The 25,832-nt window shown below is 43.6% G+C and overlaps 1 protein-coding gene across 2 annotated transcripts in view; it reads right to left on the bottom strand.

Moving 5' to 3' along the window:
- ARL3 (ADP ribosylation factor like GTPase 3) overlaps positions 1-25,832 on the bottom strand; it is a 40,635-nt gene that overhangs the window by 9,159 nt on the left and 5,644 nt on the right. For both annotated transcript variants that reach the window (XM_032179096.2, XM_032179095.2), the window contains exons 2-5: positions 23,647-23,790; positions 17,666-17,782; positions 4,444-4,494; positions 373-558 (exon numbers count right to left, since the gene is read on the bottom strand). In XM_032179096.2, coding sequence (XP_032034987.1) covers positions 373-558; positions 4,444-4,494; positions 17,666-17,782; positions 23,647-23,790 — 498 coding nt within the window. The remainder of the gene's footprint in view (positions 1-372; positions 559-4,443; positions 4,495-17,665; positions 17,783-23,646; positions 23,791-25,832) is intronic.

Here is a 25,832-nt window from a genome sequence, read left to right as displayed (position 1 = left end):
ACATGTAGGGTTATTGGTGGCTATCACCTTGGAAGTACAGGCATTTTAGCATCCGTAATATTAGACACAACACAAAACCCCAATCCAATCAATCATCAAAGAATCCTAGAGTTAGAGACAATCCTCAGTCTTCTGTTCTCACATCCCTCCCAACGGGGAAGCTTGCTGCACATGTGGGGTGGCTTACCTGGGGCACTCTTGGAGCACCTCATGATATCTGATTGGTTGCTAAGCAGAAAAGAACCAAATTCCTCCATGCCCTTCATATCTTGGAATGGCTCATCTGCCCATCAAGATCGGCCCAACCAATGAGACAGACCACCTCGGTTAGCTGTCATGTTGCCAGGTAGTCAAGCCTTCCTGTAATCTCACCTGAACGCCCTCTCCTGTGAGAGCTGAGCAAGACTGGATCTGCCAGACTCGGTCGCGGATGGTATGCAGGTTCAGTCCTTCTGCAATTTCAGAGGCAGGGGCTGCTGTGAGCAAATCCTGCTTATTAGCAAAGATGAGCACTGGCACACAACTTAGTTTTTCTTCCTCCAGTAATTCCGCTAGTTCCTGGATTTTGAGAAAGGAGAGGGAGGGAAGGTTAAAATCTATAAATCTATGATATTTAACCATACACTTTTTTTTTTTGAGACAGAGGCTTACTCTGTCACCCACACTGGAGTGCAATGGCATGATCTCGGCTCACTGCAACCTTCGCCTCTCAGGTTCAAGTGATTCTCCTGCCTCAGCCTCCTGAGTAGCTGGGACTACAGGCATGCACCACCACACCCAGCTAATTTTCTTATTTTTAGTAGAGACAGGGTTTTGCCATGTTGGGCAGGCTAGTCTAGAACTGCACACCTCAGGTGATCCACCCGCCTCGGCCTCCCAAAGTGCTGGGATTACAGGCGTGAGCTACCGTGCCCAGACAACCATGCGGTTCTAATCAGAAAAAACAACAGTTAAGCTGATCAACTAGCAACTTTCAAGAGTAGTGATTCTCAAACTTTTTTTTTCTTTCTTTTTTTTTTTTTTTGAGACGGGGTCTTGCTCTGTCGCCCAGGCTGGAGTGCAGTGGTGCAATCCCGGCTCACTGCAACCTTCCACCTCCCAGGTTCAAAAAATTCTCATGCCTCAGCCTCCTGAGTAGCTGGGATTGCAGGTGCACACTACCATGCCCAGCTAATTTCTGTATTTTTAGTAGAGATGGGGTTTCACCATGTTGGTCAGGCTGGTCTTGAACTCCTGGCCTCAAATGATCTGCCCGCCTTGGCCTCCCAAAGTGCTGGGATTACAGTGTGAGCCGCCGTGCCCAGTCTGATTATCAAACTTGAACCTGTATAAGATTCCCCTGGCAGATTTCTGGGCCCAACCCAGAGATGCTGACTTTGGAAAGTCTGAGCTAGGGCTTAGGAATCTACATTTTTTTTTTTTTTTTTTGAGACGAGTCTCGCTCTGTCACCCAGGCTGGAGTGCAGTGGCGCGATCTCAACTCACTGCAACCTCTGCCTCCTGGGTTCAAGCAATTCTCTGCCTCAGCCTCCCAAGTGGCTGGTATTACTAGGTGCCCACCACCACGCCTGGCTAATTTTTTTTGTATTTCTAGTAGAGACGGGGTTTCACCATCTTGGTCAGGCTAGTCTTGAACTCCTGACCTTGTGATTCACCCGCCTCGGCCTCCCAAAGTGCTGGGATTACAGGCGTAAGCCACCGTGCCCGGCATAGGAATCTACATTTTTAGCAAACTCCTGAAGTGATTCTGCTACAGATGATTCACAGATCACTTTTTTTTTTTTTGAGACAATATCTCACTCTGTCACCCAGGCTGGAGTGTAGTGGTGCGATCACAGCTTACTGCAGGCTCAACCTCCTGGGCTCAAGTGATGCTTAACTTAGCCTCCTGATCAGCTGGCTGGGACCTCAGGTGATCGCCACCATGCCCAGCTAATTAAAAAAAAATTTTTTTTGGCCAGGTGCGGTGGCTCACCCATGTAATCCCAGCATTTTGGGAGGCCGAAGGTGGGCGGAGTTCGAGACCAGTCTGACCAATATGGTGAAACCCTGTCTCTATTAAAAATACAAAAATTAGCCGTGCATGGTGGTGGGCACCTGTAGTCCCAACTACTTGGGAGGCTGAGACAGGAGAATTGCTTGAACCCAGGAGGCAAAGGTTGCAGTGAGCTAAGATCATGCCACTGCACTCCAGCCAGGGTGACAGAGCAAGACTCTGTCTGGAAAAAAAAAAAATTTTTGTAGAGACAGGGTTTTGATATATTGCCCACGCTGGTCTTCAACTCCTGGGCTCAAGGGATCCTCCTGTCTCAGCCTAACAAAGCGCGAGAATTATAGCGATGAGCCATCACACCTGGCCCATAGAACACTTTTGAGAAACATCATTCAAGGGAGAAGACAAGAAGTGGTTTGAGATTCAAAACTGACCCAAGGTTATTACCTGCAAATAACTTTCAATGCATGTGTGTGTGTGTGTGTGTGTGTGTGTGTGTGTATGAAATTTAAACTGAAAATGACAATTACTTTAGAGATAATTCTGTTTCATCAATATCTCTAAAACATGCATGCACATGTTTCACATTTCATCAAACCTACATCCTAAAATAACTTTATTGGTCCATCTGGCAAGGTCCCTGATATTTAGGTTATAGGTTGGGGTCTAAACTATATGTGATTTTGTTTACAAAAACTATAGGAAAGGGTATATATGTACTTAAATGATAGGCACCACCTTTTCCTCATTAAATCCACATTTTAGCTACTTAAAACACGTGGGCTTTCAAAGAGAACTGTATGGATCAAGAGGCAGATGACTACATAGGACCCCCTCCACCTCCAGGCTCATTTCAGGTGAGTGATAATCCAGAAATCATCAGGGTATGGAAGGGTGGTGAGTTGTTTCCAGAAGTCTGGAGAGTTCTCAACTCAATTTCAAAAAAAGGGGACATAAACATGAGAACTGCTACCTTTGGAAGGCCACCTGTGGTCATTTAGGACACAAGCCAAGGACTCCGCAATGATAACTTTTTAAAAAACTCTTTTTTTTTTTTGGAGATGGAGTCTCACTCTGTCACTCAGGCTGGAGTGCAGTGGCACAATCTCGGCTCACTGCAACCTCTGCCTCCTGGGTTCAAGTGATTCTCCTGCCTCAGCCTCCACAGTAGCTGGGACTACAGGTACGTGCCACCACACCCGGCTAATTTTTTGTATTTTTAGTAGAGACGGGGTTTCACCGTGTTATCCAGGATGGTCTTGATCTCCTGACCTCAGGTGATCCGCCTGCCTCAGCCTCCCAAAGGGCTGGGATTACAGGCGTGAGCCACCACCCCCGGCCCTTGGCTTGTGCATTTCTTCCTGTCCTTTCAAATTTGTCAAAGTTACCACTGAATCAGTTAACTAGGTATTGAAAAATGTAAATAAAAATGAGAAGTGACTTGTTCCTCTGGGTTCATTTTCACATGGCCTGGGAAAAAACCTGAAAAGCCTTTGGGCATGGTGCTAAGTTCCACTTGTCTGTATCTCATATATTCAATTTGATTAAAGCTAAAAAGCTTTAATTAAAAAACTGTTTAGGCTGGGCATGGAGGCTCATGCCTGTAATCCCAGCACTTTGGGAGGCTGAGGTGGGAGGATCATCTGAGGTCAAGAGTTCAAGACCAGCCTGGTCAACATGGCGAAACCCTGTCTCTACTACAAATACAAAAAAATTAGCTGGGCGTGGTGGCACACGCCTGTAATCCCAGTTACTTGGGAGGCTGAGGCAGGAGAATCACTTGAACCTGGGAGGTTGAAGTTGCAGTGAGCTGAAATTGTGCCATTGCACTCCAGCCTGGGTAACAAGAGTGAAACTCTGTCTTGGAGGGGAAAAAAAAAACTGTTTAAAGAACTCTCAACTAATTTCAGACAACTGGTATTTTTGCCTGCTTGCTAGAATAACTGTCTTGTTTGAACTGTAAAGGTTAACAAACAAAACAAAACAAAAACCTCCCTCACTCTCACACATTTACAAGGTTGATTAATGAATACCCAGTTATTTGGGAACTATCTCAACAGAAGAATTAGTATTTAAAAAACATACTAGGCTGGGCGTGGTGGCTCACGCCTGTAATCCCAGCACCTTGTGAGGCCGAGGCGGGAAGATCACCTGAGGTCGGGAGTTCGAGACCAGCCTGACCAACATGGTGAAACCCTGTCTCTACTAAAAATACAAAATTAGCCAGGCGTGGTGGTGCATGCTAATCCCAGCTACTCGGGAGGCTGAAGCAGGAGAATCGCTTGAACCTGGGAGGCGGAGGTTGGGGTGAGCCGAGATCATGCCATTGCACTCCAGCCTAGGCAACAAGAGCAAAAACTCCGTCTCAAAAAAAAAAAAAAAAAAAAAATAAATATATATATATATATATATATATTAGACCTTTGATATAAAACAAAAGAATTATTTACCTGACCCGTCTCTTCAAATCTTTTTCTGTCTGCACTGTCAATTACATATATCTATAAAGGAAAAGAAGAAGGTTATTTCAGTGAGCAGAGATGGAAAAGACAGGGCAATTTCTGCAAAAGGAGCAGGTGATCCCCAATCAGCATATTCCAATTAGCACAACATACAGAAATTGACTGGTGAGTCTCATCTCATTTATGAAGGCCAAACAAACAAATACACAAATTAATTAAGTGGGGATGTCCAGAAAATACCTTCAGCAACGCTCCAAAGTCTAGGATTTAGGAAAACCAAGTGGGATAAAATAGCTACATTTAATGGGCACTTGATGTTGTCACTAAACATTAGTAGGTCTACTCTATTAACCCTCATTACAACTCTACTATATAGATTTCACTATTTTCCTTTTTTTGAGATGGAGTCTTGCTCTGCTCTGTCACCCAGGCTGGAGTGCAGTGGCGTGATCTCGGCTCTGGGTTCACGCCATTCTCCTGCCTCAGCCTCCCCAGCATCTGGGACTACAGGTGCACGCCACCATGCCCAGCTAATTTTTTTGTATTTTTAATAGAGATGGGGTTTCACTGTGTTAGCTAGAATGGTCTCTATCTCCTGACCTTGTGATCCACCCGCCTCGGCCTCCCAAAGTGCTGGGATTACAGGTGTGAGCCACCGCGCCTGGCCTTTTTTTTTTTTTTTTTTGAGACGGAGTCTTGCTCTGTCGCCCAGGCTGGAGTGCAGTGGCACGATCTCGGCTCACTGCAAGCTCCACCTCCCGGGTTCAAGCAATTCTCCTACCTCAGCCTCCCGAGTAGCTGGGACTACAGGCGCCCACCACCATACCCGGCTAATTTTTTGTATTTTTAGTAGAGTCGGGCTTTCACCGTGTTAGCCAGGATGGTCTTGATCTCCTGACCTTGTGATCCGCCTGCCTTGGCCTCCCAAAGTGCTGGGATTACAGGCATGAGCCACCGCGCCTGGCCTATTTTCCCATTTTATTCATAAATAAACATAAACACAAAGTCAAGTAATTTGCCCAAATTACATCTGGTACTTGGGAAAATTGGGATTCAAACTCAAGCACATAAGTCCATAGCTGCTCTTAACCTGTCTGCCATACTGCTTCCCAGATTGTCAGAATGGAAGGGATGGTGCTTTGAGGCATTTACAATCCTATATTCCTCAAATCTCAAAGTACCATTTGCAGCATTAACTATATGCTGACTTCAGAGGCTGATGACAAAGGAGACACAGCTGGGTCAAGATCAAATACTGGAAATAGTAAGGGCAGAGTCTTTGCCAGAAGCAAGAAAAGTCTTGAGATTTATCATAAACTACAAATCCCAAGATTTCTCCCCATCCCTGAATTTTAGTTATTGCATTAATAACATCCTACAGCAATAAGGGAAATAAGGTAACACACACACACACACACAAAAAAGGAAAGAAAGATCACCTATAGTTATACCACCCAAACACATTAACTACTTTAATTTCCTATGGAAAGCTCCCTTTTAATCCTCCTTTAGGTGAAAACTAAAAAAGAAACAGATATAATTTTGTAGCTTTTTTTCATTAAATGATGTATTAATGTTTTCTCACATGCTAATCTAAAAATTTGCAATCTTTCAAACTTTCTTTAAAGAATTTAAAATTGCTATCAGCCTAATGGTACAATGGAAACATTCTCTTTTAAAATAGCATATCCAACTAAAAACAACACATAATCTTCAGTTCTCACCATTACATACCTTAAATTATGTAAGTTACAAGCATTTTTGTACTCAAAGTCAAATTCTGTGCTACACTGAAAATCTCTTCAGAAAAAAAAAGACCAATTAAAATTCCTCCGCTTAATGCTATTTAGAGTCACAAATGCTAAATATTATACCAGAAACCAAGTTCAGCCCTTTCCCTCAAGAATACTCTATGTTTCGGTCGGGCGCAGTGGCTCACGCCTGTAATCCCTGCACTTTGGGAGGCCGAGGAGGGCGGATCACCTGAGGTCAGGAGTTCGAGACCAGCCTGACCAACATGGAGAAATCCCGTCTCTACTAAAAATACAAAATTAGCCAGGAGTGGTGGCGTGTGCCTGTAATCCCAGCTACTCGGGAGGCTGAGGCAGGAGAATTGTTTGAACCTGGGAGGCGGAGGTTGCGGTGAGCTGAGATTGAGCCATTGAACTCCAGCCTGGGCAACAAGAGTGAAACTCTGTCTCAAAAAAAAAAAAAAAAAAAAAAAGAATATGTTTCTACTTGAAGAATCATAGGAGGAGAGAGGATGAATATGTTTGGTTTCAATATTTTTGTGTGGCATTTTAATTATTGCTCATTATTATTATTATACTCTGATTCAATGTCAATACATGCACTAATGAGCTCTGCACACCACAGATACCCAGCATTCTATGTGTCTGATAAGTCACTCTGCAGAATATGGTGCTCGCTTAGTTTTCTACCAGTGAGGCTCACCTTCTAGAAGTAGCAGGAAGAGTATAAACACAGATGAAGAAAGAAGAAATGCAATGGGAGAGTGAATCTCAATATAAAAGACCTCATTCAAATTATTTTATAGTCTACAGTAGGCTAGAATGATCTTCACTCAAGCAATAGTCCAAGAAGATGTGAGGAAGGACCAGGCACGGTGGCTCATGCCTGTAATCCCAGCACTTTGGGAGGCTGAGGCGGGTGGATCATGTGAGCCGAGATCACGGCATTGCACTCCAGCCTGGGCGACAGAGTGAGACTCCATCTCAAAAAATACATATATAGGCCAGGCGCAGTGGCTCACACCTGTAATCCCAGCACTTTGGGAGGCTGAGGTGGGTGAATCAGAAGGTCAGGAGATCGAGACCATACTGGCTAACACGGTGAAAATCCATCTCTACTAAAAACACAAAAAATTAGCCGGCATGTGTGGTACTGAGGAGGCTGAGGCAGGAGAATCGCTTGAACCCGGAAGGCAGAGGTTGCAGTGAGCCAAGATCGCACCACTGCACTCCAGCCTGGGTGACACAGCGAGACTCTGTCTCAAATTAAAAACAAAAAACAAAAAACATATATTTATGTGAGGGAGGAAAGAAAGATCAGGTCATTGCTAGTAGTGTCTGGAGCTCAGAGTGTCTTGGTGGCTATGTGCAGGTCATCTGGCAAGAAAAGAATGACAAAGCAGGAGAAAGGTGTGCTGGGGGCAAAGGCTGTGAATAAAGGTGAGGGTAGGAAGAGGCTGAGACAAGGCTGATAATATGGTTAAAGATAGTGGGTGCAGTGGCTCACGCCTATAATCCCAACACTTGGGAGGCCAAGGCAGAAAGATCGCTTGAGCCCAGGAGTTTGAGACCAGCCTGGGCAACATAGTGAGACCCCATCTCTGAAAACAAACAAACAAAATTAGCAAGGTGAAAGTAGCATGTGCCTTGTAGTCCCTGTTACTCAGGAGGCTGAGGCAGGAGGATCCCATAAGCCCAGGAGACTGAGAGAGTGAGCTATGATTGTGCCATTGCACTCCCCCGGGCCACAGAGGCAGGAGGATCCCATAAGCCCAGGAGACTGAGAGAGTGAGCTATGACTGTGCCATTGCACTCCCCCGGGCCACAAAGTGAAACCCCATCTCTCTCTCTCTTTTTTTTTTTTTTGAGGTGGCGTTTCGCTCTTGTTGCCCAGGCTGGAGTCCAATGGCGCGATCTCGGCTCACCACAACCTCCGCCTCCCAGGGTGAAACCCCATCTCTTAAAAAAAAAAAAAAAAAACCCAGAAGTTTGATATGAAGAAACAGACAGTTGGGAGAGGATGGTGAGAAAGGGAAAGATCATTTTAAGAGTAGACAAGAAAGATGACCCGTCAAATACCAGAGAATCCAGAGGCTGAAGGTCAATGAGAAGAAAGGTTTAATTTGTACTCATACTTATTTGCTATTTATTGCTTTGACATGAAATTTCACTGCAAGCATTTCCATTACAAGATTAGAAAGGAGGATTTTCCTAAATTATACGCCAATTTTTCCTATAATTTGGCATTTTCTCAAGTAACTTTTACAAAATTTGAAAATTACTACACAATTATTCTAGGAATCAATCTATAAAGAAAGCGTCCCATTTATTAAGAAAAGAGCCAAATCAAAAAGTCATAGGCACAAATAAATCTCTGGTGATCCCACAAATGTGTTTTTCTGCAGTGGTATACTCTTTTTTCTTTTTTTTTTTGAGAGGGAGTCTCGCTCTGTCGCCCAGGCTGGAGTACAGTGGTGCGATCTCGGCTCACTGTAAGCTCCGCCTCCCGGGTTCATGCCATTCTCCTCCCTCAGCCTTCCAAGTAGCTGGGACTACAGGCGCCCGCCACCACGCCCAGCTAATTTTTTGTATTTTTAGTAGAGACGGTGTTTCACCGTATTAGCCAGGATGGTCTCCATCTCCTGACCTCGTGATCCACCCGCCTCAGCCTCCCAAAGTGCTGGGATTATAGGCGTGAGCCACCGCGCCTGGCTGTTTTTTTATTTTTATTTTTTGAGAAAGAGTCTTGCTCTGTCATCCAAGCTGGAGTACAATGGGGCGATCTCCGCTCACTGCAACCTCCACCTCCTGGGTTCAAGCAATTCTCCTGCTCAGCCTCCTGAGTAGCTGGGACTACAGGTCCATGCTATCACACCTGGCTAATTTTTGTATTTTTAGTAGAGACGGGGTTTCACCATGTTGGCCAGGCTGGTTGTGAACTCCTAACCTCAAGTGGTCTGCCCACCTCCGCCTCCCGAAGTGCTGGGATTACAACCTTGAGCTATGGCTTCCGGCCCTGCAGCAGTATACTCTCATCCTGATTGTCCCCTCCCCAGCTCCTCCCAATGTCTCCATGCAATGTCTGTTTCCTTCTGGACAATAGCTAAAGATAAGGATTACCTTTATTTTTTTTTATTTATTTACTTTTTGAGACGGAGTCTTGCTCTGTCGCCCAGGCTGGAGTGCAGTGGCGCGATCTCGGCTCACTGCAAGCTCTGCCTCCTGGCTTCACGCCATTCTCCTGCCTCAGCCTCTCCGAGTAGCTGGGACTACAGGCGCCCGCCACCACGCCCGGCGAATGTTTTTTTGTATTTTTAGTAGAGGGGTTTTTTTTTTTTTTTTTTTTTTTTTTTTTTGAGACGGAGTCTCGCTCTGTCACCCAGGCTGGAGTGCAGTGGCGCGATCTCGGCTCACTGCAAGCTCCGCCTCGCGGGTTCACGCCATTCTCCTGCCTCAGCCTCTCCAAGTAGCTGGGACTACAGGCGCCCGCCACCATGCCCGGCTAATTTTTTGTATTTTTAGTAGAGACGGGGTTTCACCGTGGTCTCGATCTCCTGACCTCGTGATCCGCCCACCTCGGCCTCCCAAAGTGCTGGGATTACAAGCGTGAGCCACCGCGCCCGGCCTAGAGACGAGGTTTCACCGTGGTCTCGATCTCCTGACCTCGTGATCCACCGTGGTCTCGATCTCCTGACCTCGTGATCCGCCCGCCTCGGCCTCCCAAAGTGCTGGGATTACAAGCATGAGCCACCGCGCCCGGCCAGGATTACCTTTATTTTTTTAAAAAATAGCATAGCTATTGGTTAACTCAGTCATGTAAAAAATTTAAAAAGGCATTTTTTTTTTTGAGACGGAGTTTCGCTCTTGTTGCCCAGGATGGAGTGCAATGGCATGATCTCGGCTCACTGCAACCTCTGCCTCCCGAGTTCAAGCGATTCTCTTGCCTCAGCCTCTGGAGTTGCTGGGGTTACAGGCATGCACTACCATACCCAGCTAATTTTGTATTTTTAGTAGAGACGGGGTTTCTCCATGTTGGTCAGGCTGGTCTCAAACTCCTCACCTCAGGCGATCTGCCCATCTCAGCCTCCCAAAGTGCTGGGATTACAGGCGTGAGCCACCGTGCCTGGCCAAAAAAAAAGATTTTAAAAGCTCCAAACAAATTAATAGTCAATTTAAAAATTTTCTGGTCTTTTGCCAGAAAGTATCAGGGAAAGTTAAACATTTATTATGCTCCTGACTCATCTTTAAACAGTATAGACCTTCACAAATAAGTCATGAAAGCTACTCGAAAGTAAGGTTATATAATCCACGGCATGATGCTTTAGGCAAAGCCAATTCACATCTTTTTTTGGCAATTATTTTGAAATGCTTATTTGGTTATGGGAGGAAGACCTAGAGAAAAAGATTTGTCTTCATGGAAGTTCAGCCAACTCCAGATCACCAGAGGGCTCGCCCAGCGTGTGGACGGAGGGCTTTGTTCCTTCTCTTGCTTCTGCTCCTCCCGGCTCCGGCTGCCACCTTTTGTCCGTTTCATTGCTCCTAAGTATAACATTTCTCCACCAGATGTGGACAGCAACAAGAAGGTGTGATGCTAACCAGTGTGGCCTTTTTTTTGATAGCTTGAGTGAAAGTCTATGATAGAAGGCTTGAACTGACCAGGTGTCTGGATAATTTGTGGTTTTCAATTACATGTGCTTCCTCTAGCTTCAGTAGTATAGATACGTAAGTGTGAGAGATTTGGAAATGATACAAGAGATGGTTATCTTGTTTTAGGGTGTTTGAGATCTTGATGTCCTATACTTTAGATATGGAAATGATTACAAAGTTACTTTGTTTATTTATTTTCTTTATTATTTATTTTATTGTTTTTTGAGATGGAGTCTTGCTCTGTCACCCACGCTGGAGTGCAGTGGCGCAATCCCGGCTTACTGCAACCTCCGCCTCCCGGGTTCAAGCGATTCTTCTGCCTTAGCCTCCTGAGCAGCTGGGATTGCAGGTGCCTGCCACCACGCCCGGCTAATTTTTGTATTTTTAGTAGAGATGGCATTTCACCATGCTGGCCAGGCTGGTCTCGAACTCCTGACCTCAAGTGATCCACCTGCCTCAGCCTCCTAAAGTGCTGGGATTACAGGCGTGAGCCACTGTAGCTGGCCTACTTTGTTTAAATTATGTTAAGTTTAAACACAAAGCTGATATTAATAATAATACAGTAAATGATTAGTAGTAACTTGAATATATCTTGAAAAGACATTCATTTTTATCTATCAAAAGGCTGTTATTATTTCTGGGCCTAAAGAGAAATGGGCCTAAAGAGAAATGGAAGATACCCTATCCCCTCCCTTCCATCACACTTCAAGTTTTATTTCTTAGTCACTACCCTCAAATTAATAAAGCTGATGTCAGATGTTCTCAATGTCATCTTACCTAAGAATAACTCTGGTACTTCTAGGAGTTACCCTTAGTCTCTCAAACCTCTTTTTTTTTTTTTTGAGATGGGGTCTTGCTATGTTACCCAGGCTGGTCTCAAACTCCTGGGCTCAAGGGATCCTCCCACCTCAGCCTCCTGAGTAGTTGGGATTACAGGCGTGCACCACCAGACACAGTTTAGAGAACCATTTAATTTAATACTCCAAAGCAAGGGTAGGCAAACTTTTTCTGTAAGAGGTCAGCAGTCAATATTTTAGCCTCTGTGGCCCATACAATCTCTTTCACAACTCTTGAATGCTCCTGTTATTGTGAGAAGGCAACTACAGAAAATCTGTAAACAAATGTATGTGGCTATGTTCCAAGTAACTTCATGGACACTGAAATGTGAATTTCATATAATTTTCACATGTTGTGAAACATTATTCTTTTGGCGTTTTTCTCCCCAACCACTTGGAAATGTAAAAACCACTCCTAGCTTGAAGGCTGTACAAAAACTGGAGGCAGCCTGGATCAATTTGTCGACCTGCTCTAAAGCAAGATTTGATTACGGTACTCTAGAAATAATGGGAAAGAATGAACCAGGCAACTCTTGTGTCAAGCCTCAAGCCTGCTCTTCTAGGCAGTGTGGAGTCTAGCATAATAAGTCTTTTTCAACCAACAATGGAAGACTATTAAACACAGACAAATATAACCCATCCACCACTGCCACTCTAAGCTGCTACAAAACCGGCAGACAGGGCTGTGAGTCACAAGGCCTTAGAATATAACCCCAGGGACTCAGCTGCTCCCCCAAACTTGTTTAATCTCAAATAGCACTGGAAAATAATGAAAGGTTGACTCTCAATCCAAAATATTATCTTGTACTAGTGCCTAGTACAAGGATGTAGCTGGAGGAAGCTTCTCTAGGGTTGCTGTGAACCGATTTTTGCTGGATTGTACGTTAATTCTTGGGTACTCTCAGATCATGCGAATGTGGAATCCAGGGTTACATTATATTACAACCAACTTGCAGTCTGCCCTCAAGCTATTAGAGCTTGTGATTTAAAATTACCCTTACCTGGAGACCAGAAAGTTTCTGAGACCTCCTTATGGAGACTTACAATCATTAATGTCCTATATACTTCTCTTCCTTGGGTATTTCTTTCAAGATACCTTAATCCAGCAGATGAACAGATAGGAATGTAATTTCTCTCAGCCACCTGCTTTTTCCTAACTCATGATTGAAAGAGGAAAAAGGAGTCTACAGCTTTTGAAACATGTATACACTTTTTTTTTTTTGAGACAGAGTCTTGCTCTGTCGCCCAGGCTGGAGTTCAGTGGTGTGATCTCGGCTCACTGCAACCTCTGCCTCCTGGGTTCAAGCGATACTCCTGCCTCAGCTTCTCGAGCAGCTGGGATTACAGGCACGTGCCACCACACCTGGCTAATTTTTATATTTTTAGCAGAGATGGAGTTTCGCCATGCTGGCCAGGCTGGCCTTGAACTCCTGACCTCAGGTGATCCACTCATCTCAGCCTCCCAAAGTGCTGGGATTACGGGTGTGAGCCCTCCGTGTCTTTTTTCTTTTTTTTCTTTTTTTTTGAGACAGAGTCTCGCTCTGTCGCCCAGGCTGGAGTGCAGTGGTGCGATCTTGGCTCACTGCAAGCTCCACCTCCTGGGTTCATGCCATTCTCCTGCCTCAGCCTCCCTAGCAGCTGGGACTACAGGTGCCCGCTGCCACGCCCAGCTAATTTTTTGTATTTTTTAGTAGAGACAGGGTTTCACCGTGTTAGCCAGGATGGTCTCGATCTCCTGACCTCGTGATCTGCCTGCCTTGGCCTCCCAAACTGCTGGGATTACAGGCATAAGCCACCGCGCCTGGCCCCTCTATGTCTTTTCATGACTTGATAGCTCGTGTATTTTTATCATTGAACAATATTCTACTATACGGGTGTACCACAGTTTATCTATTAACCTATTGAAGGACATCTTGGATGCGTCCAGGTTTTGGCAATTAGGAATAAAGATGCCATAAACATTCCTATGCAGAATTTTGTGTGGAGTATCAATTTCCAACTAACTGGGTATGTATCTTGGAGTACTGATGGACTGTATGCTAAGATTGTTTAGCTTTGTAAGAAACTACCAACTGTCTTCCAAAGTGGGTGTACCATTTTATATTTCCACCAGCAATGAAGAGGAGTCTCGTTGCTGTACATCCATATCAGCATTTGGTATTGTGTTTTTTTTTTTAATTTTAGCCAGTCTAGTAGGTATTAATATGTAGTATCATATTATTGCTGTTTTAATTTGTAAATCCATAATGACATATAATACTGAACATTTTTTATATGCTTATCTGCCTTCTTTGATGAGGTGTCTGTTCAGATCTTTTGCCCATTTGTCAAACCACGTTGTTTGCTTATTCTGGAGTTTTGAGTTATTTGTATATTTTAGATATAACTACTTTAACATAAATGTGTTTTGCAAATATTTTCTCCCAGTCTGTGGTTTGTCTTTTTATTCTCTTAGCAGTCTCTTTTGCAGAACAGAAGTTTTATTTTATTTATTTTTTTGAGATAGAGTCTCACTCTATCACCCAGACTGGAGTGCAGTAGTGATCACGGCTCACTGCAGACTCAACCTCCTGGGCTCAAGTGATCCTTCCACCTCAGTCTCCCGAGTAGCTGGGACTACAGGTCCACATCACCATGACTGGCTAATTTTTTTTTATTTTTTGTAGAGACAGGGTCACAGTATATTGTACAGGCTGGTCTTGAACTTTTGGACTCAAAGCATCCTCCCACCTCGGCCTCCCAAAGGGCTGAGATTACAGACATAAGCCACCACACCCAGCTTCCAGAAGTTTTATTTTTATTTTTATTTATTTTATTTGAGATGGAGCCTCGCTCTGTCGCCCAGGCTGGAGTGCAGTGGAGTGATCTTGGCTCACTGCAAGCTCCGCCTCCCACGTTCACGTTATTCTCCTGCCTCAGCCTCCTGAGTAGCTGGGACTACAAGCACCCGCCACTGTGCCCGGCTAATTTTTTTTGTATTTTTGTAGAGATGGGGTTTCACCGTGTTAGCCAGGATGGTCTCGATCTCCTGACCTCGTGATCCTCCCGCCTCGGCCTCCCAAAGTGCTGGGATTACAGGCGTGAGCCACCGCGCCCGGCTGCTTCCAGAAGTTTTAAATTCATTTAAGTCCAATTTATTTCTTTCATGGATTATGCTTTTTGTGTATCTAAAACCTCATCACCAAACTCAAGGTCACCTAGATGTTCTCTTATGTTATCTTCTAGGAGTTTTATAATGTTTGGGTTTTACATTTAGGTTTAAGATCCATTTTGTCAAGGGCTCTAGGTAGAAGGAAAAAAAATCTATTTTAACATTTTAAGTTAAGGGGTAAGGATGGGTCTAGATTCTTTTTTTTTTGCATGTCGATGTCCCATTATTCTAGCACCACTTCTTCCCTTGAACTGTCATGTTCTTTTGTCAGAGAGAGTGGGCCATATTCATGTAAGCCTATTTTTGGGCTCTCTATTCTGTTCTGTTGACTAATTTGTCTACTCTTTCTCTGATGCATGCTGTCTTTTTTTTTTTTTTTTGAGACGGAGTTTCACACTTGTTACCCAGGCTGGAGTGCAATGGTGCAATCTCGGCTCACTGCAACTTCCGCCTCCTGGGTTCAAGCGATTCTCCTGTCTTAGCCTCCCGAGCAGCTGGGATTACAGGTGCCTGCCACCACACCTGGCTAATTTTTGTATTTTTAATATAGATGGGGTTTCACCCCATTGGCCAGGCTGCTCTTGAACTCCTGCCCTCAGGAGTGATCCGCCTGCCTCAGCCTCCCAAAGTGTTGGGAGTGCGGGCATGAGCCACTGCGCCCGGCCTACGCTGTCTTGTTTACTTGCTTTACAGTGAATCTTGAAGTCAGGTAGTGTCAGTCCTCTAACTTGTTCCTTTTCAGTACTATGTTAGCCATCTTAATCTTTTGCTTTTCCATATAAACATTAGAATCAGTTTGTCAGCATCCCCAAAGTAACTTGCTGTGATTTTGGTTGGGATTCTATTAAATCTGTAAATCAAGTTGGGTATAACTGACATCTTAATAATACTGAGTTTTCCTATCCATGAGCATGGACTGTCTCTTTATTTACCTAGATCTCCTTTATTAGTTTTGCAGGTTTCCTCAAGTAGGTCCTGAATGTATTTTGTTAGATTTATGCCTAAGTATTTCATTTTGGGGGTGCTAAATGGTATTTTGCTATTAATTTCAAATTTCAATTGTTCACTGCTGATATAAAGGAAAGCAACTGACTTGTACATATTAACCTTATATCCTGCAGCCTTGGTATAATCACTTATTAGTTCTAAGTGTTTCCTTGTTGATTTAAAATATTTTTTTGTTGTTGTTTTTGAGACTTGTTTTTTGTTTTGAGACTCTTGTTGCCCTGGCTGGAATGCAATGCCATGATCTTGGCTCACCGCAACCTCTACCTCCTGGGTTCAAGCGATTCTCCTGCCTTACCCTCCTGAGTAGCTTACAGGCATGTGCCGCCACGCCCAGCTAATTTTGTATTTTTAGTAGAGACGGGGTTTCTCCATGTTGGTCAGGCTGGTCTCGAACTCCTGACCTTAAGTGATCCACCCGCCTCGGCCTCCCAAAGTGCTGGGATTACAGGCATAAGCCATCGCACCAGGCCTGATTGGAATGGGACAATATTGGAGGGGGATGTATGGTCAGGAGGAGTTTTCTGGGGCTTATTTTTTCTTCATTAAGCAAGAGAAGCTACAGGACATGTTTACGTTGATGGAATGATCCAGAAGAGAGAGACACTTAGGAAACAGCAGAAGGTGAAGCTGTCTGAGATGCAAGATGATTTCTTTTTTTCTTTCTTTTCTTGAGACAGAGCATCACTCTGTCTTCCAGGCTGGAGTGTGGTGGCCCATCTCAATCTGGGCTCACTGCAACCTCCGCCTCCTGGGCTCAAGCGATCCTCCCACCTCAGCTGCCCCAAACTACTGGGATTAAAGGCATGAGCCACCACACCTGGTCTAGATGATTTCTATTAGCAATAAAGACATAGATATGGCTGCTATTATTGCAGTTTATTGCCTTTCATCATAATTGATGTAAATGCAAATTTTTGGTTAGAGGTTAGTAGTAAAAGTGACATGCAATTTTTCTCCCATATAAGTTCATGAGCCCCCCTAGTTTTAGGGTATGATTATGCAAGTATGTGGCTGAGGTAGATGACAAGACCATTGGAGGAGGGCAGGTGAAGGAACTGAAAGGCTGGGGTTTTGTGGAAATCATGTATGTGGACAGTGAAATCTCCAAGAATTCTGAAACAGTGGTGGTCCTAAAGGAAGTGACAGCGAGCTGGGAGCTAAAATCTCGGCCTCCACCTGAATGAATGCTCCCTGAGTCAGGGTATTCCCAATGCATGAGGCAGCTTCTCCTGCTTATGGACGATTGTAATTACAGGAAACTTCTTCCTTATTCTGAATTACATTCTACCACCTAATATTCCCCATCTTGTTCTTGGCTCAGCCCTCTAGAACTATTCATTCCCTCTGACTTAAGATAATTCTTGAAGCAGCCTAGACAGTTCCCAGTGTTCTCTTTTCCAGGAAGAACATTCTCAGGTCTTTCAACCACTCCTTATACATCATGGTTTCCAGTACTTTCACTATTTTGGTTGCTGTCTTTGCAATACACTTGATTCATTGTTTTCCTAGGGGTGACAGTCAGTGGCATGATCTTCTGACTTCCCTTCTGCTATTCAAATCACTATGGCAATTAATAAACACTTTATTTTGCCAAGATGGGTGTGGGTACAACATTGTTACTGAGCGACAGCAAAACATCTTATACAAGTTATACAAAGATGTTTTTCCTTTATAATCTGTAGCCTTCTGCTATCCCTGCTAAATTCACAGTGATTAATGTTATAGTGGTGGAATTACTGACAAGAATGTTACAGTGTCCATGTTTCTAACACATGGCAGAAAATACTATGAATTAGTGCATCAGAAGGAGTACTTACAAGAATATCGGTATTTTCAAAATAATTCCTCCAGTATGGTCTGATTTTCCTCTGTCCACCAATGTCCCATACATTCAGTTTAAAACCTTGTGACTGTAAACTTTTGATGTTGAAACCCTGAAACAGGGACAAAAAAAATCAAGTTTTATTAAACTTTGGGATCATAATTCTGACAAAGTTACATTTAATAGCTACGTTTTTTATTAATTCTAAAGTACTCTGCCATATGTGATACTGGTAATGCTGAAAATGGTTTATTGTGACACAGAATAAAGAAACATATTTATACACGCTTGTTTCATCCAGGTTGTGGAGTCAGTGTTAATAATATCAGGCTAACACAATGTTTTTCTACAATGAACATCCATACATATCTAATTACTGAGGATAACTCCAAATGAGAATAGCTCTAACTAACCAACACACATCACATGCCCATGAATCTTCAGTATGGTAAAATTTAACAGGACATTTCATGTAACTAACAAAAAAAAAGCTGAATCTGAAGACTCAACAGAAAAGAACACAAGCTAAATTTAAAGAGGCAAAAGCTACAAATCTAGAGGATTAGATTCTTCAAGAGCAGCTCAAAATAAATTTCCTACAGGGATTAATCAGGAAAAAGAGCAGAACTGAGGATGCTATGGGGGAGGCTGGGTTTGTAACTTGAATATATCAGCCCAGTAGGGAGATGGAGCCCTCAGTTGCAGACACTGATGGAAACAAACAAGTGGTCACTTAAAATTGTGCTTTCAGGCTGGGTGCGGTGGCTCACACCTGTAATCCCAGCACTCTGGGAGGCTGGGGTGGATGGATCAGGAGGTCAGGAGTTCGAGACCAGCCTGGTCAGTATGGTGAATCACTGTCTCTACTAAAAATACAAAAATTAGCCAGGCGTGTTGGCGCATGCCTGGAGTCCCAGCTACTCAGGAGGCTGAGGCAGGAGAATCACTTGAACCCCGGAGGCAGAGGTTGCAGTGAGCTGAGATCATGCCACTGCACTCTGGCCGGGGCGACAGAGCAAGACTCCGTCTCAAACAAAAACAAAAAAACAAAAAAAAAAACAAACAAAAAAAGTGCTTTCATAGAGAACTATGATGAACTTGAAGTCTTCATTTTTTTTTTTTTTTTTTTTTTGAGACAGAGTCTCGCTCTGTTGCCCAGACTGGAGTATGGTGGCGTGGTCTTGGCTCACTGCAACCTCCGCCTCCCAAGTTCAAGTGATTCTCCTGCCTCAGCCTCCCAAGTAGCTGGAATTACAGGCACCTGCCACCACACCCGGCTAATTTTTTGTATTTTTAGTAGAGACAGGGTTTCATCATATTGGTCAGGCTGGTCTCAAACTCCTGACCTCGTGATCTGCCCACCTTAGCCTTCCAAAGCACTGGGATTACAGGCATGCACCACTGCACCCAGCCGGAAGTTTTGTTTTTTTTTTTTGTAGAGTTGTGCTCTTGTTGCCCAGGCTGGAGTGCAATGGTGCGATCTGGGCTCACTGCAACCTCCGCCTCCAAGCAATTATCCTGCCTCAGCCTCCCGAGTAGCTGGTATTACAGGCATGCACCACCATGCCTGGCTAATTTTGTACTTTTAGTAGAGATGGGGTTTCTCCTTGTTGGTCAGGCTGGTCTTGAACTCCCGACCTCAGGTGATCCGCCCACCTCAGCCTCCCAAAGTGCTGGGATTACAGGCGTAAGCCACCGCGCCCAGCTGGAAGTCTTCATTTTTAAGACAGTTACTTGAGGTGAAACTTTGAGGAAGGTGAGCAAATCAGGGACAGGCAGAATTGCCAGCTGGGGGTCAGTGTGGAAAGAAACAAATTAACAAGCCCTTTGGGGTTCCCAGAGAATGTATTTCATGAACAAGATTTTTTTTTTTAAGTCTTCTTGCAAAAATTACTTAAGGAAATCAGGATTTGAAAAACACAATCAACAGCTTGCTACCACAGGAGAGACATTTCATCCAGAATAACTGGAGTTAGATAGGTTTGGAGATGCCTCCACAAACATTTGTTTCACGTGGTAGCCTGTCAACACTGCTGCCTGGCACAGAAGGAGAAGGCACAGTGCAATAGGACAGGAACATTGCCACCCAATTTCCACTGAGGATACACAGTCTCTGGAGGATAACTGGGGATGCTGCTGACTCTCACTTCTCTAACACGCCAATGACTGAATACATTAGAAGTTCAAGAATTCTAAACGGAAATGGCTTAAGCTTATTGAAAAAAGTTTCATTGTGACTCACTGGCAAAACTACTTTAGTGTATTTAAAAATTCCACACTCAACAATGATATTAAATGTCAAACTCAGTAATACTGAATCCTTTCTGGAATAAAGCAGAAAATAAATAATAGTAAATCTTGGAATACAACTAACAGTAAATCTTGGAATTTGACCATATGTATCAATGGGCTTAAACATCTATAAGTCATGAGACCCAACAAATCTAGGAGTTTATTCTGAGGAAATAATAATGATGAATGGGCAAAAACATTTAGAGATGTATATTACATAAGTATTTACATATATAACAACATAGAAAGATGTTCATGATCTATTATTAAGTGAACAAGAAGAGACAGGTTCCGTGGCTTACACCCATAATCCCAATTTTGGGAGGCTGAGGCAGGAGGACTGCTTGAGCCCAGGAGTTCAAGGCCAGCCTGGGCAATGTAGTGAGACCCCATCTCTACCAAAAAAAAAAAAAAATTAGCTGGGTATGGTGGCACATGCCTGCAGTCCTAACTACTCAGAAGCCTGAGGTGGGAAGATTGCTTGAACCCAGGAATTTGAGGCTGCAGTGAGCTATGGATGGTGCCACTGTACTCCAGCCTGGCCGACAGAGTGAAACCCCATCTCTAAAAAAAATCTATATCTAGATATAGATGATATAAGCTAGTATATCCCCTATGAGCCATTTTTATTTTTTATTTTAAATATACCCATTATATATATGCATAGAAAAAAACTTGATACATTCCAAAATGTGAACAGTGGTATGTCTGACTGGGCATTATAGGTGACTTCTAGTTTCTCAATTTTATTTATTTATACTTCCTAAATTTACTACAATGAGCATTTATTACCTTTTCTAATATAAAACAAAAAAAAATAAAAGTTTGTTTTTAAAGAATATGAAACCTTGACACAATATAATATCAGAGTCACCTATAACACATCAAACAAAGCCTGAAGGTTAGAATGAGAACTTTGGGTTCCTAACTTTGAGTTTATTTCTGTGTTTGCAGTGTGGAAGTCTTCACGTTAGTGTTCTTGAGAGATACAGTTTATTGCTAATACTAAAAAAACAAAAACAAAAGCAAAAAAAACCCACAAGCGCATGCACACAAAAACTAGTGCTTCTTTTTCTGGCAGAAATCTTGACACACTAATATGTGTTTTCAGCCCTTCTAGGCTAGACTACTGTAATTTGCTTGGGCTATACATTAAATTTGTTCAGAAGCTGTAAAATTGTTCATTTGGTAGCAGTTGAAATGACTTTTCCATAAAGAGTTGTGAATCAGTAAGACTCACGGGCCGTGAAGTATGCATGCACACCAGCACAGCCATTCAAACCTGACACCAGGGTCTTATCACAGTACAGTGATGGAAGATAACTCTGGTTTTGCTAAAACCTCTAACCTTTAATGCTCAAACACTTTAAAGTGACTAAGACCAACAAGCTCTCCCTGTTGGCTTAACCAAAGGTCAGGCATTCTTAGGATTTCCTACAGGGAATGAGTTCTAAGAAGCCCACTACAGTTTTTCCAATCAGGACTTGTCTTTTTTTTTTTTTTTTTTTTTTGAGACGGAGTCTCACTCTGTCACCAGGCTGGAGTGCAATGGCACAATCTCGACTCACTGTAATCTCCACCTCCCGAGTTCAAGCCATTCTCCTGCTTCAGTCTCCTGAGTAGCTGAGATAACAGGTGCACGCCACCACACCCAGCTAATTTTTGTATTTTTAGTAGAGACAAGATTTCACCATGTTGGCCAGGATGGTCTCCATGTCCTGACCTCATAATCTGCCCACCTCGGCCTCCCAAAGTGCTGGGATTACAGGCGTGAGCCATGGTGCCCAGGAGTTGTCTTTTTTTTTTTTTTTTGAGACAGAGTCTCGCTCTGTCGCCCAGGCTGGAGTGCAGTGGCATGATCTCGGCTCACTGCAAGCTCCACCTCCTGGGTTCACGCCATTCTCCTGTCTCAGCCTCCAGAATAGCTGGGACTACAGGAGCCCGCCGCCATGCCCAGCTAATTTTTTGTACTTTTTAGTAGAGATGGGGTTTCACCGTGTTAGCCAGGATGGTCTCGATCTCCTGATCTTGTGATCTGCCCACCTCGGCCTCCCAAAGTGCTGGGATTATGGGCGTGAGCCACTGTGCCCGGCCCAGGACTCGTCTTTAAACCTCCACGCTGTGAGCATATCATTCCCTCATCCTTTATGCTTTGCTTGCTTGCCCTCTTCAGGAAAGAGGAAGGTTGATGAGACTGGATTTAAAAAGGCAGGCAATTGGCCGGGCAAGGTAGTTCACGCCTGTAATCCTACCACTTTGGGAGGCCGAGGCAGGCAGATTGCCTGAGCTCAGGAGTTCGAGACCAGCCTGGGCAACGATGGTGAAACCCTGTCTCTACTAAAATACAACAAATTAGCCAGGTGTGGTGGCGTGCACCTGTAGTCCCAGCTACTTGGGAGGCTGAGGCAGGAGAATCGCTTGAACCCAGGAGGCAGAGGTTGCAGTGAGCTGAGATTGCACCACTGCACTCCAGCCTGGGAAACAGAACGAGACTCTGTCTCCAAAAAAAAAAAAAAAGGCAGGTAATTGTTCTTTTATTTTAAAAATTGATACATATTTGTATTTATTAAGTCTGAAAAGTACACGGTAAAATATTAACCATGGTTTTTCTCAGAGTTTTCTCCTTTATACTTTCTCTGTGTTTTCTACATGCACTACTTTCATAATCAGAAAAGATAAAGCTATTTTTTAAAAAAGAATAGGCTGGGTGCGGTGGCTCACACCTGTAATCCCAGCACTTTGGGAGGCTGAGGTGGGTGGATCATTGAGGTCAGGAGTTTGAGACCAGCCTGGCCAACATGGCAAAACCCCAGCTTTACAAAAAAATACAAAAATTAGCGGGGCATGGTGGTGTGTGCCTGTAGTCCCAGCTACTAGGGAGGCTGAGGTCCAAGAGTCGCTTGAACCTGGGAGGCGGAGGTTGCAGTTGAGCCAAGATTGCACTACCACACTCCAGCCTGTGCGACACAGCAAAACTGTGTCTCAAAAAATAAATAATTTAAAGAAATAAAATAAAAATAAAAAGAATATAGGTACTCAGATCTGCTGGATTTGTCTATATACATACACACACGTGTATGTATGTATACATATATTTTAAATTGTAACATAACATGTACAATATGCAGCTGCTGAGGACATGTGTGGGTGGGGAAGGAGGGGCACACACGGAAGAAGGGTGCATGTGCTGAAAGGTGTTGTGTGGAGGCTGAAGCCCAGCGGGGTGCAGATGCTGCAGTGGGGTGGCCTGATGAAGTGGGCACTGTGAAGTGTGTCTGCGTACACATTTTAACATTATAACATAAAACGTACCATTTTAGCCATTTTAAAGTGTACAGTTCCATGGCATTAAATACATTCACACTGTGGGCTGTTATCCACAGAACTCTTTTCATCTTGCAAAACTGACTCACTGTACCCGTTAAACACTAACTCCTCATTCCCCCTCCCCAGCTCCAGTAACCACCATTCTGCATTCTGTCTCTATGAATCTGACTACTCTAAATACCTCATGAGGATGGAATCTCTTACATATTTTTGAAATCTGGTTATCTTTAGATTGTATAGACTTTTCTCAGAGACAAAACTTGGAAGTGGACAAAACTGTATTCCCCATTTTGTCTTTCACATTGCTATTGTTGTCTTCCTGTGTCATACGGCATCTGGAGCCAAGGCAGTGCTCACCTGTGTAGGTGTGATGTGGCTGATGTCTTCAGATGCAAGCTGCTTCAGAATAGTGGTCTTGCCAGCATTATCCAAGCCCAGGAGAAGTATCCTCACCTCCTGGTCTGGTGCACTTTTCAACTTGCGCAAAATTGAGAGCAAACCCTTGAACAACCACAGAGGAGACAGATTACTCTGGGGGCACTGACTTTGATATTACTGGATATCAGAATAACTTATCCTTGAAAAAAGTTCTTGGTTATGGAGAGCTTATGTTATTATTTTTCATTCTAATGCCACTTATTCCATTTGCTTCCTCTTTCCAAGTTTCGGTAGAAGTGCTATAGTAAATTCAGCAACTTAGTAAGTAGCAGGGCTTATTTCTGCACCTCCTATCAATCTAGCTTAGCAGTCACCCCAAATCTCCTGGGAGTGTGAACTCTACCCCATCTGTGTTCCTAAAGCCCTTTATATACACTTAGAGCAGAACATTCATCATATCAAACTAGGTAACTGATGTTTATATTTTTCTCCTTTACTAAAGTTTCTCGTGGTAAGGGCTATACTTGTCCCATAATGGCTCGCACTTATCAAACAGACACTAGATAACACTTGTGAAATTAAATAGAATGACACACCCAAGTTAACACACGATTTTAAGGTGTTATACAAAAATATATAAAAAGGCTATATAAAATTATAGTTGGGCTTCCTGTTAACGATTTTATCTATTTCATCATTTCACATTGCATGCCTGTATCAAAACATCTCATGTACCCTATAAATATGTAACACCATGGACCCACAAAAATTAAAAGGAAAAAATTTTTAAAAAAGATTTTATCGCCGGGCACAGTGGCTCACGTCTGTAATCCCAGCACTTTGGGAGGCCGAGGTGGGCGGATCACGAGGTCAGGAGATCAAGACCATCCTGGCTAACACGGTGAAACCCTGTCTCTACAAAAAATATAAAAAATTAGCCGGGCGTGGTGGCAGGCGCTTTGTAGTTCCAGCTACTCGAAATGCTGAGGCAGGAGAATCGCTTGAACCTGGGAGGCGGAGGCTGCAGTGAGCCGAGATTGCACACTGCACTCCAGCCTGGGTGACAGAGCAAGACTCTGTCTCAAAAAAAAAGATTTTATCTATTTCAACACATCTTCAAGACTTCTTCATTCAAAATGTTCTACTATCATCTTTCACAAGACCCTACAGGATAGGTGCATGGTATAGATAATCTGTGTTTTTTAGATGAAAAATTTGGTACAACAGAGAAGTTAAAAAATCATAAAAGGCATCCATGAAGCAAACAAACAAACAAACAAAAAACACCACCAAAATTAACCAAGGAATTTTTTACTGTTAATCTAATATTTCCCTCTGTCACCCAGGATGGAGTGCAGTGGTGTGATCTCGGCTCAACTGCAACCTCTGTCTCCCGGATTCAAGCAATTCTTGTGCCTCAGCCTCTAGAGTAGCTGGTATTACAGGCATGTGCCACCATGCCTGGCTAATTTTTATATTTTTAGTAGAGATGGGGTTTCGCCATGTTAGCCAGGCTGGTCTCGAACTCCTGGCCTCCAGCGATCCACCCACCTTGGCCTCCTAAAGTGCTGGGATTACAGGCCATGAGCCACCTCTCCTGGCCATTATTTATTATTTTTTATGGATAGAAATATAAAGCATGTTGCTGGGCATGGTGGCTCACTCCTATAATCCCAGCACTTTGGGAGGCCAACGCAGGAGGGCTGCTTGAGCCCAGGAGTTCAAGACCAGCCCTGGCAACATAGTGAGACCCTGTCCCTACAAAAAATAAAAAACAAATAAGCCAGGCATGGTGGCGCAGGCCTGTGGTCCCAGCTACTCAGGAAGTTGAGGTGAGAGAATTGCTAGAGCCTGGGAGGTTGAGATTGCAGTGAGCTGTATTTGTGCCACTGCACTCCAGCCTGGGTGACAGAGTGAGACTCTGTTTCAAAAAGAAAAAAAAAAGAAAAAGAAAACAAAGAAAAAAGAAATAAACCATGTTGATTTTTAGTTAAGAACATAAGAACATCTTTATAGGAAAGTTATTTGTTCTGTGCTATAGCTGATGATCTTGTCCTAACGACACATGGCTAGAACAAGAGTCAAAGAATCCCAGAGTTTAAAGGGCATATAATTTAATCTCCCAGCCCAAGAAGAAATTCCTTCAAACTGAGTCTTAGAATTAT

The sequence above is a fragment of the Hylobates moloch genome, unplaced genomic scaffold, assembly GCF_009828535.3.
Source record: "Hylobates moloch isolate HMO894 unplaced genomic scaffold, HMol_V3 SCAFFOLD_3, whole genome shotgun sequence".
Classification (NCBI taxonomy): Eukaryota; Metazoa; Chordata; class Mammalia; order Primates; family Hylobatidae; genus Hylobates; species Hylobates moloch.
Note: the sequence above shows the minus strand (reverse complement) of the source record. Positions and strands in the feature narration are given on the sequence as shown.